This window comes from Periplaneta americana, chromosome 12 (assembly GCF_040183065.1).
Source record: "Periplaneta americana isolate PAMFEO1 chromosome 12, P.americana_PAMFEO1_priV1, whole genome shotgun sequence".
In the NCBI taxonomy this organism is placed as follows: Eukaryota; Metazoa; Arthropoda; class Insecta; order Blattodea; family Blattidae; genus Periplaneta; species Periplaneta americana.
The window spans coordinates 110,462,213-110,480,894 of NC_091128.1; the positions used below are offsets into that span (position 1 = coordinate 110,462,213).

Sequence of the window (18,682 nt, forward strand, 5' to 3'; positions counted from 1 at the left end):
TTTTAAAAACAAACGGCAACTAAAGGTGCCACTGAGCACTACTAGGTTTGTTGGGTGTGGATAATTAGATCTATTAATACAATAGTTATACAGGGTGTAAGAGGTATAAGTGCCGTCCTTTTCACAGTCATCGTGGACGGTGTATAGGATCGAAAAATGTCCATACAATATATGGTCAAAATTTTACAGTTTTCCCAGAAAAAAAATATTTCTTTCCTTATTTTATTTACGTTATGCTGCTTATATCGTGAGTAAAATTACGAAAACAATTACATCAGTAGGTATATCTAGCAGAGTTAATATTAGTTGAAATAAATATTTGTGTGTTATATTACATTTTCGAGAAACAAAATAATAATTCATGCTTAAATTTGTTAATATTCTGACGTGAGAGATCTGACAACTTGTTTAGCTGACAGCAGTCTGCACAGACGTACAGATCAGCTGAGTTCAAGCTCCCTGTCCACAGGTCTCCTGCCGAGCGGATAGCAGTTCAGTAGTATTCGATAAACAGTTTACAATGTCATTCACAATTCAGGAATATCATGATATGTTATTAATTTATGGAGGAAGTCGTCGTAATTCAAGTGCGGTAAGAAGGATGCACCGTCAAAGTTTCCCGCAAAGAAGGTTACCTAATCGGCGAACTTTTGTAGCAGTTTCTCAACAATTATTAGAAACTGAGAGTCTCTTACCCCGTTTAGAAAATTAGACAACGAGAAATTTCCTTAAAAATGATACTGCTTTACGGAAGCGGGAGAGATTAAAATTTTTCATTACAAAAAAGTTTGTGTGTTTTGTGCAGTAAACCATTATTGTCGGTTGTAAATAAAAAATGGAGCAATATTGTTAAATAAAATATAAATTTGACATAATGTTCTATTAATGAAATTGAAAGTTTGTATTTGCTGCTCATTTTATATAAACAACAATTGCCCTGTCCGCTCCTGCATTAGAATAGAGCATCTGTTTTGTATCGGTATGTCTGTACTCACTTGAGCTGTACTGTGTACTTGTAAACCCCTCCTCCCCATGCAGCAACGTTGCAAAACGTCTAATATTGTAAACATTAATAATTAGTTAAATATTGCAATTAGAAAAAAAAATTGAGGACACTTTTTCTTTCTTATGACATGAATAACCATCAGTTAATTAATGGCGCTTATACCCCTTGCACCCTGTATATTCTTTGACTGAAATTATGCCAGTAGGCTCGGTACGTGAAAAATATTTTGTATTTCATATGCTTCATCCCTAAATAAACTGACAACATGCTCAAAGTAGATTTTGTCGCTCATGCTCAAAGTAAAGATTATGTTTCTATGCAACAGCGAGGCTTAAAGTAGAGATTTGTTGCTACAAAACAACATGTTTGATTAGAGATTTTGCAGGAACATAATTCTTTCTTGAATGACACAGTAAATAGTAAGGTAAAATGTTCAGAGAAAACTTACCTTATAACAACTTCGCCACAAACCCGGCGTCTTTTTCTTCGGTGGAAAATCATGTGGTAACTAACTCAGCTATGATAGCTATCAAAAGTAGAACTCGAATAGACTTACAGTACTTACCTTTTTATGATGCTACTATTAATATAGTTATTTTTATAGAAACTAATAAAATTAATGAAGATATGTTTTTCAATTAACAAAATTTGCGTAAATCTGCTAGAGATTGGATCTTGTTTCTTGTTAAGATTCTGTTAAGAGTCTATAATATGGTGAGTTAAAATATGGTAGGTTTACTAAAAAGATTGCTATTGAAGAAATTGATAAGGTTATTACAAAAGGATTGTTATTGAAGTAATTGATAAGGTTATGACAAACAAAACTATAAACACGTCGAGTAAATATTTTTTCTCCGTATGCAGCCTCCTCCATACATTGACCTCTGTCGTCGAGATCTGTTTAAAAGGTCGGTCGACTGCACGATTCATTCCTCTGCACATAACAATTTTATGTCCTGAGCAGGAATATTAAATCTCATTTATGAATATGGCTGCTTTAAATGCAGGAATGTTTACGATATCAACAATCTTCATATGTATGTCACAGGGTATGACCTACCTACCATGAGGTTGCATCATATATTCCAATATCAAACAATAAATGAGAAAAAAAATACTGTATATATCGGTATTTAAGGCCTGCATAAGTATAATAGAAGTTTTTATTGTGCATTTCTTACTCGGCAATTGCTGCCAGCACAGCTCATCTGTGGACGGTGAGTTCATGACAATGTAAGCGATAACTGAATGGCGTGAGGTGCGAAATAAGATTGCGAATATTTCATGTTATGGCCAGTGTTGCCAACTCAAGGAAAAATTGCACACAGTTCATGTTTTCTTTACACGTTTCACAACAACATTGTATAGTATAGCCTACAATCGTATTGAGAATGATATATTTTATTTCTTGAAGTGTTATTCGAAATTATTTGATATGAACACAAAAAGAGGCGTAATTTATAACCTCAAAAGTAAAACGGGTCCGGGTTCGATTCCCGATCTGGACGAGTTGCTTGGGTGAGATTTTTTTCGGGGTTTTTCCCTCACTCTTATGGATGAAAAATAAATGATAAATTATGGTTTATTTAACGACGCTCACAACTGCAGAGGTTATATCAGCGTCGCCGGTGTGCCGGAATTTTTGTCCCGCAGGAGTTCTTTTACATGCCAGTAAATCTACTGATATGAGCGTGTCGCATTTAAACACATTTAAATGCCATCGATCTCGACCGGGATCGAACCCGCTACCTCGAGCATAAAAGGCCAGCTCTATACCAACTACGCTACCGCGGGCGACTCTATGGATGAATATCAGGTAACTTTATCAGGTGATTGGAACCCCATTCATCTTCGCCACTTCCTTTCCTCCTCTATCATCCTTCCATTCATCACCCCGTTACTTCTTCTGGTTTTCAATTCGCTCTACAGGCGGTCCTCCGAAGCTGCTGGCTCTCTCGACCGGCCTCCGTGGATTGTATTTAAGTGATGATGGATAGCTTCTGCAACGGAACCCGGGGCAGACCTTCTCGGGGGAGGACTTCCGCCTCGGACCGTTAAAGGAGCCTTGGGGAGGGGGGGTTTCCGAAGCAGGAGTGGTACATGGACTCTGTTGGCTGTAGGGAGTCAAGTGGTTAGGTCAGTGCGCGTAGAGGATCGAAGGGCACGCAACTCATCCCATATCGGGGGTGTACAATAGACCTCAAGGTCGTAGTGCGTGGGATATTTCTCCTCCCTCCTAACAAAAAAAAAAGTCTGCCGTCATTTATTCATTGCGTGGTAATTAATTTTGTCATAAATCAAATTTTCAAATTAAGTTTAGTTAAAAACTGTACCAGAATATAAACTTATAAGACGCTGACCAAACCAACCCTCAATTATGACAGTGAATCATGAGGTACACTGCAATTTCGGCTTGGGTCTAGACCAGAGCCGGGGAACTGAACGCTCCGTGGAGCAGCGGAGAGCGGCTCTTGCTCACGAAATACTACTGCCAGCTTTTTCATTACGCGGATGTGTTTTATTACCGAAATATATACTGTATATTTCGCAGACGATGTTCTTATACCGTAAATTATGCGGTATAGCCTATTTCGCAGACGGAGCAAGACTCGTTGTCAGTACTCGATCCTGTTTGCAGGCTGTTGCTTAGTTACAAATACACACTGTATATTAAGCATCATATCTTACCGGCTTCTTGGTTGCAGGGCTGTGGGAAGTCACATGGTGATGGACCCCACACTCATCTGCAAGAAAACGCGCAGGTTGCGCGGCCGTCTCGCCGACATCTGTAAGAAAGAGTCGGCGCTACTGAAGGAGATTACCAAGGGGGTATCCCTCGGTACTAAGGAGTGTCAATACCAGTTCCGCAACCGACGCTGGAACTGTACCACTGTGCGCAGGAGTCTGCGCAAAGTCCTACTGCGAGGTAAGTTACGACGGTGGAAAATGACTAGCCTAAAAATTTATGTTTGTTAATATAATCTATTAGTGCGATCAAATTTTGGCGCACATTGATCATTCTAACTACCAAAAAAATTGAGTCTTTTGTCATAATTCGGCGCCCCGCCAAATGACGGCATCACAATCTGCAATCGAGTGGCGTACCGGTATGCGCTTAGTGATGTCAAAGACATGGTAGTAGTACGTTGTGTTTTGTTGTGAAATATTTGTCGTGAAATAAAATTATATCATTTTCACTGGAACAGAAAGTGTTTATTGTTGAATTGTATTTTGGAAAGTGTTGCTATGCATATGTGGTTGAACAATTTCATTGTAAGTATCCGGACTTGCCTATTAACCCATTACTGCATAAAGTTATTAATGACTTGAAAAATGCGTTTCTCAGTTTAAGTTTGCTAGTTGGTGACTTAAGAATGCACTCTTACCATTTTTAACTTTATTTACTTTCTGGGATAAAAATTAAGGACCGTCCCATAAATAGGACGCTATGCATGGTGGTCAGTGATGCAGTAGCTGAATAGAATAACCCCTTTTTGTAGTTCAAATAGTATTTATGTATTTATTATGTAGCAAATATATATACATATTAGAATCAGTGGTTCAACGGCCCTTCTCACACAAGGCTACGCATTGTACAACACTATTTTGTGTGGTAAGGGTAGAAACGTTTTGGGTGGAGTCCAATTTGACACTTGCTGCAGATGAACTTTGCTTTCCCTGTACAATTAGCATACCTTCATTGAGTTTCATTTTCAACTGGCCAGTGGTGTTGACCATCAAATCTTATGTCTCCTGATGGAATGGGAACATTTTTTCCTTAGTGGAAACTCACCCCATGTCTTTTTAGTACTGTAAAAGCCAGGAGACGGCAAAAGTTGAGGAGCGGTTCTGAAGAGTTGTGAGGCTTCATTTTTCTGTACAGAAACCAAGCATTTACTACTGCAACATCAAGAAAATAAGCGGAGATGGACCACCACTCTGTTGTTGCCGCTGTTCCTAACATTGGTACTGCCAACGCTGGTGCTGCTGTTTCTGTTCTAGCGCTGGTACTGCTGTTGCTGCTACTGATGGTGCTGCTATTGCTACTACTAGCGCTGGTGCTGATGGTGGTGATTCTAAAAAAATCTGTAGCGCTACAGCCCATGTGCCAAGATCGACCAGCCGGCTGCTGGTCTCACGTCCACATGCCGAAACAGAGGTGGACAATCATCCAACCAGAATGGCGGTATCGTGTGGTTAGCACGATGATTCCCCCCAGAAACCGGATTTTCGCTACCTATCGTATCTCCACAAGTGCATGATGATGCTGGGTGGGCACCGATCCCATACGCTGGCCGAAATTTCAAGAGAAAATTTCTTCCCCCATGAGGACTCGAACCAGCGCGCATTCCGTAATGCGAGTCCTAGGCTGGATGCCTTAGACCATGATGCCACGGCGTGGTACGTTGGTGGTTGTAGTAGTAATAAGAGCTAGTTTCCGAAACCGGATTTTCGCTACCTATCATAGCTCCACAAGTGCATGATGCTGGGTGGGCACCGGTCCCATACACTGGCCGAAATTTCATGAGAAAATTTCTTTCCCTATGAGGACTCGAATCAGCGCGCATTCCGTAACTCGAGTCCGAGGCAGGATGCCTTAGACCACGATGCCACGGCGCGGTACGTTGGTGGTTGTAGTAGTAATAATAATAGAACTTGTAGTTGTAGTAGTACGATAGCCTTCTAGCCTGGAATTACCTTCCCTGTCTTGGAAATTTTCATATATTAGCTTCCTTCTTTTCGAACGGCAATAACTTGTGCGAGAAACCTCAGCTTCATTTTTGTATAATGTACCTTCAAAATCATTCGTTGCAGCTTTTATGTTAGAAGACTCTGGCATACTTTCACCAACATTGTCATCTTAATTATCATCATTACATATTTTTTTTTGTAATTCCGCTTTCCTACTAAGTAGCATTTTACTGCCAAGATTATTCAAATTAGCCTCATGCTCGTCGTCCAATTTATCACTGTCTTTATCTGTATCATGGAAAACATCTGGAGGGGTCACATATATTAGACTCTCATTATTATTATTTTGATTTTCCATTAACCCCAGAATTTCACTCACAGTTAGACTGGAAATAAAACAATGTAATGGAAACCATATACATATTATAACGAATACTACAGGAGTGCACACTGCATGGCGTCCTATTTTTAGGACAGCACTTTATTTCACCTTGTACCTAGCAACATATAAGAAAATTTTATTGTTGTTATATACCACATGAAAACTGAAGTATTCAACTTATTATGTGAAAATAAAAATCAGATTTCTGTATCACCATTACCGAGTAACTAAGAATGAACTTACCCGCGGTGCGTCACAAGATACTGTTATCCTGCCATCTTGTAAAAAATTACCTGGTATGAACAAATGTTCGCGCGGAATTCAAACACTGCAACACCATAATACAATGTAATAATTTATCTTTTAAACAATGCCCCTAACTGTAGTAAACAAGAAAAAGTTCTACAGAAATCAGTATTTTACGCACGTCCTATTTTTAGGACGCTATGCAGTAATGGGTTAATAACAAATCAGCAATTACGAAAATTGTTAGCGACTTCCATAAAACAGGACAGGAAGAACAATAGAAGAACCTCAATGTTGACATAAGCTTGCAATTCATTGTCATTATTCTGATCAAAAGAAAACTCAATGGGCCTATAATGGAATCCAAAAGAAAGATATAAAGTAGAAAACCTTAATGTGAGTGAGAATCTACATTTATTTTTCCAGAATAGACCGTTTCGCCCTAAAGCTTCACTTTTACAGTTATTATTGTATAATTACGATCATTATTTTTATTATTGTTCAGAACAGAACACGTACTTCACGTATCTCAAGCTCTTCTATACAGGGTGGAAGACACCGATGCACCAAGATTTAAGAGGTGATTGTACATGTTAAATATAATAAAACTTTTATAACAGTTTTCCTTCGATGAAGCATCGTTAGGCAGGAAAAAATAGTCTTTGCCCAATGTTTGAAGCGCTCTATTGCGGTAATGGTCCGAGAGAAATGACCGATTGCTATATAAGTACATAAGTAAAAATGGTCTGAATGGTTAGTGTCTTGAGTCTTTTATTACAAATTACGAGAACCGTTTAGCATGAATTTTGAATTGAATAATTGCTAAAATCGTTACATAAATGTTACAACTTAGCGCAATGTCGTGTGTCTCCGAGTTCAGCAGAGAGAGGGGGGAAGGTAAGAGATGGATGGCTGCGCTTGCTAGCGTTATTGTAGTAGCCATGATGTTGCTAAATAACGATTTCCTCTAAAACGGTGAATGTTAGGAAAGAAACTTAATTAGATTTTTCAAATCTCTCCTCATGATCTATTACTAGTTTCATTTTGGTGCAGTGGTTACCTTCCACCCTGTACTTACCCACAATCAATAATGTGACTTACTTACATACCAATCTTCAACCAGTTTTCGAAAGTGAAACGTTTATGATCTAGGGTCAAATGAATAAAACGCTACGGAAGTTTAATAATTGTATGACAGCATTTACTTAGCAACGGCAATGAGTTACGTGGGATCACACTCTTCTTGCATTGAAATATTGCTTGCGAGAAGAATAATCTTACTTTCTTGCATGAATTATATATTATTATCTTATTTGTTTTATCATCGACCCATGCTAAAGGCTGTCCAACAAACCAATTCATGATTAAATATAATAATTCCATTGTATATACTTGTAAGGATATTAATATTCAATAAAAATGAATTAAACCTAATCATTATAGTAATAAAACACATAAATTACATTACATTTATTTCACTCTCAGTTATGTTTACTATCCTTGTAAAATAAATAAGGACTCATTTCTTCAAAATCTCAATATCATAGTAATACCAACAGAGAGCATACACGTTTCACGCAACTACAGGGATCCTATGAATCCCCTATCACTTTGTCAGAAACAACCTTAAATGAGATGACGTATAGATTAACAGACTGATATACGGAAGTTTACTCAAAAGAACAGGAAAGGCTTTTTAAAATGAATAATCCAATGCAAACACGAAGATAACCATAAGAAGTATCCCTTGGTATGTGTTTGAGCTGAAGTGAACTAACAACAATTTCTGAGTATGGAATGACAAACATTACACTTGTGACAAAAATAAAACCTCTTTAATGCCGACAACTTTCACGAGTAAATGTCTCGCTCCGTACTGGCTCATCAGTCAGAGTGAAGCGTTTTAATCTGAGAAGGGAAACGCCTTGTATTTGTTAAGTGACTGCCTCGAGGCGCCTGGTACACGCAACATTTTAGGAGCAGCCTCAACATGCTTGAAGGTCACCCTCATACGAAGATTGGTCATTAAGTAATGTTCCTTGTTTTGTTAAGGGTTTATGTTTAACTTATATAAAAATTGCATTTCCAGTGTTGAACTGCAAACTAATAGGCCTAACTACTTTTCTGCAGTCTCCTAGACAATTTATACACTTATTCATTGTGACACAAGCTTGAGGATCTCATCTCTGTAGAAACCCAACCAATCCAACCAATCTTGGACAGCATCCTATATAGTTGCATCATCCAAAAATCGTCTTCCTTCAAGATGTTTCTTCAGTGGACCAAACAAATGAAAATCGGACCGGGCTAAATCTGGGCTGTAAGGAGGACGCTCTATAATGTTTCAATGAAAGGACTGCTAGAGTTATTGTCTTCGCTGTGCAGTATGAAGCCTGGTATTATCAATAGTGATCTCACGAGAGGTTTTGATTTATCTAGAGAAAATCAAAATTCGGAGTGGAATTCAATTGACTATCACACGATTAGAAGAAAGTATATAAAGATTAGAAGTAACGAAGTACTCCAATACTGTACAATAAAATATTAATATTGACTTACGAAAATACAACTGTCTTCAAATGTATTATTGTAACTATCTCAACATTACAATTCGTTAGATGGCAGTAGTGTGTTATGATTAGCTGTTTTCTTGTTATCAGTTGTGCCAACTATGGAATCTTCATTGAACTCTGTGGGCGATTAGTAGTCAAGAAGGCTTTGTTGATTCAATTTCATTTTTATTAAAACAGTTGCATTCCATTTCAATTATCCGGATCCCAGTAACCAACCTCACTTGACATATGATTTTCAATAAGTCTTAATATTAAAGAATCTCTGATGCGTGACTATCCATTATATCATATAGCAGAAGCTATAATATAACCTAAATAATATAAACAAGTTTTAGAAAAGTTTTAATTAGGGATGATGAAATAAGCAAGAAAAGTTCTAATTAAGGATGATGAAATAAAAAATAAACGTGAATAATTTTAAAAGAAACAATTATTGAAAGTACATTTTCAAATTTGAATGTTTTAGTGGTTGGTGGTTCAGTTGATGTTATATTGGACGTGTGTGTAAAAGAAGTGGAACTCGTTGATGTACATGATGTATTCCTCAACTTATTCAGGATTTCCGAATGGTCCTCTTCATTTATTTGTAAATAGGGTTTCAGGGAAGATGCATAACTATGACCAGTGATCTTTATTAATTCTTTTTCTTTAATACCAATGCGAGTCATATTTGAAACTTCTGTGCATCGACTGGAGTGGTTTGTAATTTTATGTTTTTTGACGTCCAGACCAGTGCAGTTTAAAATGTTGGCAAACAAAGAAACAGATGCTAGGGAAGCGATAAAATTGTGCGATAAGCAGCCATGAATGGTTGAAAGACGTCCTTTCGTACCGTTTTATTGGTCAAAAGTAGTATGACGTAGTAAAAGTGTAATAGTCATGAAGAAACATAACACCGATAGACAAATGACCAGGCCTGTAATTGTAATTTTGTACAGTACCTGACAGCTGTGATTGTTGTCCCAATCTCCATAAACTCAAAGTGAAATAACGTTGGCTACCTCATGAAAAGCTTTAAGCCTGGTTCACGAATTTATGTCGCAATTTGAGTGCGTGTGTTGGACAAGCGAATCACTTGTGACGCAATCATAAAGACACAGGAAATATTAATAAGACATTCGTTAAAATCTTCATATTTTTGTCCTTAACAAAGGAGTCACTAAAGTACTTAGGTGCGTATGGTCCATTGTGCGCCCTATAAGCTAGAAATCAACCCAGCAGATAGCAGTGAGTGACCAGTTCACGATACTGCTGGATTTGGTTCCTTAGATGTCCTCAGAAGACAGCATGTGTTTCCCGATGTATCAGTACTTGATTTGTCTTAAGAGGTTAGGTACATCTTACAGCAGTAAAATTTTTGGAAATATTCAACATTTCCCCCCCCCCCATTGTTGTATCTTGTAAAATAATGAAAATTGATAGGTGTAAAACACTGTCCTTTTGCTATATGAAAAAAATATTTTTACGATTAAAAAAATTATATCTATATTTTTTTTATTTCAAAATTCAAAATGTGCAGTTCACTGTGCAGTGATGAATCGTTTCCCTCATAACTCATAACCTCGTTAACTTTTCATGTTCTCTCTCTTTTATTTTATTGCTGAAACTCGTGTTTACAATATCATGCTCTTTCAACTACATTCCCTAATAAATTATATATATATATTATTTTGTTTAAGAGAAAATACTGATATTTGACCACTTTGTAAAATGAATTTTTTTATCAGATAATCTACCAAAGATAGGTAAGTGATCTTGCATCATATTGTAGATATGACATGCATTAATACACACAAGAAATTTCTTCACAGAATGTTGGATAGTTTTTGAGTTATGTGAGAAACGCTTCATCACTGCACAGTGAATTGAATTTTGGGGAAAAAAATGAAAATAATTTTTTTAAATCGTAAAAATATTTGTTTCATATAGCAGAAGGACAATGTTTTGCACATACTAATTTAGTTGATCACGGAACATCTATCTTGCATTTCCTATAAATTGGGTCCTCTGTAAGGTACATTATATTTACTGTCTTAGAAACAGTTGATGGCGTACAGATCAGGGGCGGCTCTACAATAAGGACTGCAGAGCTACAGAACCGCCATTTAAATGGACCTAAAAAATTAAAAATGTAAAACTTGCTTTTATGTAATCTAGTTCATTGTTTCATTTATTTTTCCAATTCATTCTCCTTCGATTCGAGATTTTACTGTCTGTAGGAGCCTTGAACTATTCGAGAATTTTTAGCTGTAGTGTACTTTTCGGATCTGTGATCGGCAGTTCCTGGAGCTCAACGTAGGGTAGTCGGCAGCAGTAAACTGGTTTTCTTCACCGTCCCATAAGACTGCATTAGAGCTGCAACCGATGCAGCTCTCTCCGAATATACAAAAGAACCTCCAACACCCTCATCTCTTTATGACCTGCATTAGAACACATAGGCTTCTGGACTACTGTATATCATTACAGTTCCAGTTTGTTATAGTACTGTGGGTGGTGTGATGTGATTAGTCAGTGTGTCTAAGGAAATATTTTATATTAAAAATGAATGAAATGAAAGCCTAATCGACCAGCTCTTTTCGAAATTAAAAGAGAAATTGCATGTTAACTTAAGAAATTAGGACGTCCTACACAAAATTTAAATATTGAAATTTCTGGAAAAAGTCGAGAAAATCATGTAGCCTACTAGTCATTTTAATAACGAAATGTGTAATGGAAACGATTGGTTTTTTGCTGCGCTCATGAAAACGCTTTCTCCCCCACCCGTGTATTCTGTCTAGAGGAGAAAATACACGGACAAACACCGGAGTGAAGGATTTAGTTAATTTGACTTAAAAAACTAGAAAAGCTTGTGGGGCACATCTCTACTACGTGACTAGTTGTACCAGGTGGGAGAGGTGTAGCGCACGGATAGTTGGAGTACAATTTCGGGTGCACAGTCAACTTCGAGAAGGGGCTGTAATTACACGCGTTATCCGATTTAGATGCAATAAACAGCATGTGTTTGCTAAATACACTATTTTTCATGCAGAACTGCCAACCTTTGTAACCGCGGGCCGCTACTGGTATAGATACTTTCAAAGTCCCCGAAAGGAGGCACTGAGCATCATCAAAGGATGAGCGGCCGGGTTCACAAGCGAACCTCTAGTTGAGGTAATAACATTCGCTCTGTTCGTTGCAGCCGTCCCTGAGTAGCTAGAACAAGTGCCAGGGAAAATAATTTAGCGTAAATAAGTAGTTCGATAAGGACTGTAAATGAAACAAATCAAAAGGAAGAAGAAAAAAAAAGAGAAAAAATAATTCCAAGGATTGCATGACAAGCCACTGACTGAAAGTAGGCGCTCTCTCCACTACATTAACACCGTTCGTGATAGAAATGGTCTGTATGAAGCGGTGAAATAGCCCACTCCTGGACCTGCTTAACTCATGAATTTTGACATTAACTTGTTGTTTAGCCAACTGTCCGAAGACAGGTCTGAACCTCACAAGTGATACCAACAAGGCATCTAGGCCAGGAGATAATCGGGTAGGGTGGCCAGTTCCTTTCCCTCTCTATTGAATACATCACCGACTGGCTACATATTTCACTAATCAGACTTCCGTTCGCGCGCAGAACTGCTAGCTCTCCGGTATTATTATAGTGAGGTATTTGGTTAAACTTCTCATCTCAAGAGCTTTAGATAGATAATATTGCAGCAAGCTGATAAAAATCGGAGAACATGATGAAGTTAGGTTAGAAACATATCTTGGTTCCGCGGACCACAGAATGAAACCGCGCTGTAAATGATAAGTACGCAGCATACATACTTCCCAGTTCTTAAATATATCTCTATATTTTATAACCCATTGTTTATGAAGTGTCACATAAAAAAGTTACTATTGACCTAGAATGCAATCGAACTCTGATAATAATTCATTAAATTCATTAAGTAGCTTTATGGCATTATGTATAATTCATGTGTGCACTCGTATATATGCGCGTGTGTAAGGGAATACCTATCGTTTCTCTTATCTATACTCTAACCACGACGTAAATACCAGATCACTTATCTGTGGCACGCTAAATATACCTCTTCATAGAACATCTTGTTATTCCTCATCTTTTACAATATCCACCTCGCGTCAATGGAATTCCTTGTCACAAAGTATCAGGGGCTGCAAGACAACAAACACCTTTAAGAACAGCTTAAAAGATAACCTTATTAGCATTTCACTCCAATCATACTGATTTTAACTATCACTGACTACATTGTTGCTTTTTTCTTTAGACATCATCCTGATTGTGCTGTATTTTCAAAATTGTCTCATAATAATCTCTTTCTATTATCTAATATAATTTGAAATATATTAACATTCTATGTATTTTAGTTTAATTCTGCTACACAGTTTATTTCAGTGTTTAATTAATAGTTCATAGTATTTTGTTGTTTAATTCGTAAATAACTCTTGTATACATACTCTCATCTAAATCAAATTGTTGAATTCTTTGTAAGTTCATGCATATGTATATACACTTTTTGCCGGTTGAGTGGAAGAGAAGGCCTCACGGCCTTAACTCTGCTAGCTAAAATAAATTATTATTATTATTATTATTATTATTATCATTATTATTATAATGAGTTTTATTTTAAATTGTTTTCGTCACCAACCTCGTGCAATCGCTCTCCTATCGTTATTGTTAAAGACGTATTGTAGGCCTATTATAAGTTGGGAATGCACAAAACTGGTGCAAGATATTGGAGTTATGGTAAGCTTTTAAACGTTTCAGTCGTGTGGTGAACAGGAACTTCCTAATATTTCGGTCTCTTCTAGTGGTTTTATATTGAATGCTGCTGAAAGAAGCGTGTTATACAGACTGAAGAAAAGTTGACAAGCGAATTTTTGACGCAAATAAGAACTAACCTTACTTGGACCCTCTTCCTATCAGCACAGACGATAATCAGTATTTCAGTTCATTCTCTTTCTGTAAGATTCACCATGATTGATCACATGAAAGAAATGTTATCCAATACTTTATTTTGATTAGCTTCTGTCTATGATTAATCAATCATTAACCCTTTAGTCTCCATAGTAATAAAGTGATATACTGTAGCATTTATATGTGTAATGTACACTCTTAGACAAAAAAAAAAATGACCGGACTCTTGAATCGTAAATTTGTCTAAGTTCCGTTCGGCTGTGCGCCTGATACACAAGACTAAAATCATAGTAGTAAGGACGAAACCAGCGAGATTCAAGAACATACTCTTATATCGGCAAACAACGGTTTGAACTGTGTATGTGTCATAGCTCCGTGGTAAAACTCTGACTTCACACGCAGAAAACCCGGGTTCGTATCCGCCTTCGTATAAGTATATATATATTTGTTTCGTTTTATTTTTTCTCTAGCTAGAAACAAATGATACATTTATTAACGTGCACAGGAGTTTGGATTAGTTATAAAATTAAACAAAAACATTCAGTAATATCGGAGACTTCTTCCTAATTACCCTTGAATTAAAATAGATGCTCAGTTCTTGGATCTTCTCCCTTCTCCATAAGGAGTATTGATCAGTTACTATAATTTGTAGTAGTAGTAGCTGTAATAATAATAATAATAATAATAATAATAATAATAATAATAATAATAATAATAATAATAATGCAACAACCAGAATAATAACAATAATAATATTCATAGTTTTACAAACACAATAATAATAATCATCATCATCATAATATTAATAATATTGCAAAAACGAGATGAATAAAGTTAAAGACAAAACCAATGCGTTCCAGATATTGGCTACACTCGTAAATAGTGCCGTTACATATCTGCTTTGTAATAGCTCCATGGTAACAGTCTAGCTTCTTATGTAGGGGATTCAAGGTCGTGTACCCCGTAGAATGCAGGCGGTTATAGATGTGGAGGGATTACATACCCGGTATTGAATTTTTTGTCTATTTTGATTTTTGTTTATTGGTCTCCGAGATGTATTTCTTTATTTTGTTTAATACAAAGAAAAGGATGATGTTTGTTTATTCCTATCCGAGAAGGGTTTCTTTTACTTAAGGTTTATTTTTGTTTATTTCTACCCGAGAAGATTTCGTTTAGTCTCTTTAAATACAAGATACAAGGGAAAGGATTGCTATTATGTATCTAACTTGCCCTTTGTAAATATTAACTTTCTGTTAAATATTTCACAGTACTGGTTATTATCAGTATACAAGAAGTAAAAAATGAGAATGAAAAAACAAAGTATAGACTGAGATTCGAACTCGAAACCTCTCGAATACAAGACCACAATGCTATGCGAGAGAGACGATGACTCTTTAAGAAGCATGTTATATAATCATCATATAGTGGTGGCAATGGAGTATTGGAAACATTTACGACAGAAGAAATTCGTTCGCGTGTGTATCATGCTCTGACGAATGCACCCGAAGTCTTCCGAATAGGACATAGAATCTGGAGCCCGGTCATTTTTTTTTTTTTTTTTGTCTAGGAGTGTACACTTACAGAGTGTTTCAGTTGGATATTACACATTTTAAATATACAGGGTAGAACGTAAGTAATATGTTAGGAGAAAATCCACAAACAATTAGGGAAAACACGGAAATTTTACTTGAAGCAAGTAGAGAGATACGTTTGGAAGTAAACCCCGAAAAGACAAAGTATATGATTATGCCTCGTGACCAGAATATTGTACGAAATGGAAATATAAAAATTGGATATTTATCTTTCGAAGAGGTGGAAAAATTAAAATATCTTGGAGCAACAGTAACAAATATAAATGATACTCGGGAGAAAATTAAACGCAGAATACATATGGGAAATGCCTGTTATTATTCGGTTGAGAAGCTTTTGTCATCTAGTCTGCTGTCAAAAAATATTAAAGTTAGAATTTATAAAACAGTTATATATTACCGGCTTTTCTATATGGTTGTGAAACTTGGACTCTCACTTTGATAGAGGAACAGAGATTAAGGGTGTTTGAGAATAAGTTTCTTAGGAAAATATTTTGGGCTAAGAGGAATGAGGTTACAGGAGAATGGAGAAAGTTAAACGACGCAGAACTGCACGCATTGTATTCTTCACCTGACATAATTAGAAACATTAAATCCAGACATTTGAGATGGGCAGAGCATGTAGCACGTATGGGTGAATCCAGAAATCCATATAGAGTGTTAGTTGGGAGACCGGAGGGAAAAAGACCTTTGGGGAGGCCGAGACGTGGATGGAAGGATAATATTAAAATGTATTTGAGGGAGGTGGGATGTGATGATAGAGAGTGGGTTAATCTTGCACAGAATAGGGACCGATGGCGGGCTTATGTGATGGTGGCAATGAACTTGCGGGTTCCTTAAAAGCCATTTGTAAGTAAGAACGTAAGTAATATGGTTAATTTCAGGGGTATTCTTTGAGTTATTTCAAACAAAAATGTTTAATACAATTTTGCTCATTTTACTCTTCTTTTCGAGAAAAAAAATATTTTATATGGACATTTCATAGCGTGTTTTTGGGAAGCCATTGATTTAATTCCCAATATGATCAGTAAATTTAAGAGAGCAGTGTATTATGATAATAAATGACTGAAAGAATTTTAGTGTTGTTCTGTACAGAAATTTGATCCGAACAGATGCAATATTTAAAAATTATTTTTCAGAACGAAATGCTACCTTTGTTGGGATCAAATTAATTCTACACTTTTAAAGAACAAAACTAAAATTATTTTAGTCATTTATTGTCACGATACAGTACTCTCTTAAACTGACTGAGCATATTCGGAATTAAATCAATGACTTTCTCAAAACACGCTATGAAATGTTTAATATAAACAATTTATTTTTATCTCGAAAATTAAGAAAACGAGCAAAATTGCATTAAACTTTTTTTAATATCTCAAAGAACACCCCCCCCCCCCGAAATTAATACTTACGGGTTCACTCTGTATAGACCTATCATTTTAAGTTTTGAGACCTGAATAATAATAATAAAAAAAAAACAGAAAAATATGTGCATGGTGCCATATCAGCGTTCTTCAACCCTCTTCAACAATTGGCACACTAAAGTCACATATACACGTAATATATCTACATTGAAAGTGATTCTTCTAAGTTTCTGTGTTAGTCACAAGCAATGGATGAAAAGAAATTACGGTACGGCCTCCTTGCTACAAAATATTGGACGACCAAATAGAGTTTTGATGACAACAGAGTGAATCCAGTAGACTATGATTGGAAACGAGAACGGCAAAGTTAAAATTTTACAAACTCTTACGTTCCCGTTTCCGGGCTCCGGCAAGTTTCTCGTTAATTGTGAATACTCACATTCAAATATATTTTTTGATTTCGTTGTCGTTGTCGTTCCCGTTCCCGGTTTATGTGGACTAACCTTAGGAATGTTAAACGTTCGTCTTCCGTAAGTGTCGGACAATGTAATGTACATAATTCGCTGTTGCTTGAAGACTATGACTCGAATGGTAATGTTGTCTTGATATATGTCTCACGGAGACAAAAACTGGTCACATGATCTGCTACAAATTGTTTGGTAGGGATGGAGTTCGTGTGCACCGCCACAACGCATTTCATTACATACAAATGATGATTAATAGCAGAAAGAAGTGGAGCTTCTGCCAGCCAGGGAAGCATTATACACAGCACTTAATTTCTGCTGCATTCGAAACCTGTTCCTTCCCATCAACCATCTTCCCACCCCTTCTGACCCCTTTTAATTTGTACTTCTCCATTCGAGGAGGCATCAATTGGTATATTGACGTTTGGGACCACACACACAAGACTCTCTCCCTTCCGAAGGGAAGATTCTTATCTAAATTGTTAAGAAATGTACAAGTTGTGTCACAATCTTTCAACAGAAGTGTCGAAGAGAGATCGCGGTGCACGAAAAGGAAACTGTCCATCAGATAAGCAACACCCTTAGAAGAAATCCCACGCGACTACGGTGCAATTCAGGCTACTATACCGATCTCTTTTCATTAAATAATTCGGTCGGTCATTCACTTACTTGGTCACTCATTCACTTACTTCATCGCTCGAAATCACTCTCTCACTTGACCACTAATTCAACTTTATCACTCTTTGACCACAATCATTGATTTATTTAATTTGTTCACACACTCACAGCCACCAATCACACATTCACTCGACCTCTGATTCACCTTACTCAGTCACTCATTCACTTACTCACTCCATCACTTGAAACTACTCGCTCACTTAACTACTAATTCAACTTTGTCACTCTTTGACCACAATCATTGATTTATTTAACTTGTTCACAGCCACCAACCACACATTCACTCGATCTCTGATTCACCTTACTCAGTCACACACTCATTTGCTCACTCCATCACTCGCTCACTTAACTACTAATTACAACTTTCTCACTCTTTGACCACAATCACTGACTTATTATACTTGTTTACACACTCACAGCTACCAACCACATATTCACTCAATTTCTGATTCACCTTACTCAGTCACTCATTTACTCCATCACTTGAAACTACTCGCTCACTTAACTACTAATTCAGCTTTCTCATTCTTTGACCACAATCACTGATTTATTTTACTTGTTCACACACTCACAGCCACCAACCACACATTCACTCGTTCTCTGATTCGCCTTAATCGCTCATTCACTCATCAAACAAATCACTGTTCGATCCTACTCACTCTCTTATTGCATAGTCAATCATTGATGTATCTTCCTGGTACACTCATTCGCTCACACATTCATTCAATATTTAATTCATCTCAATCACTGATTCATCTTATTCACACTCTAAC

The 18,682-nt window shown here is 36.8% G+C and overlaps 1 protein-coding gene across 1 annotated transcript in view; it reads left to right on the top strand.

Annotated features, from left to right (window-relative positions):
• The window catches only part of Wnt6 (Wnt oncogene analog 6), a 265,120-nt gene that overhangs the window by 175,610 nt on the left and 70,828 nt on the right, over positions 1 to 18,682 (top strand). The window contains exon 2 of the mRNA XM_069841940.1: positions 3,712 to 3,932. Within this exon, the coding sequence (XP_069698041.1) occupies positions 3,712 to 3,932 (221 nt within the window). The remainder of the gene's footprint in view (positions 1 to 3,711; positions 3,933 to 18,682) is intronic.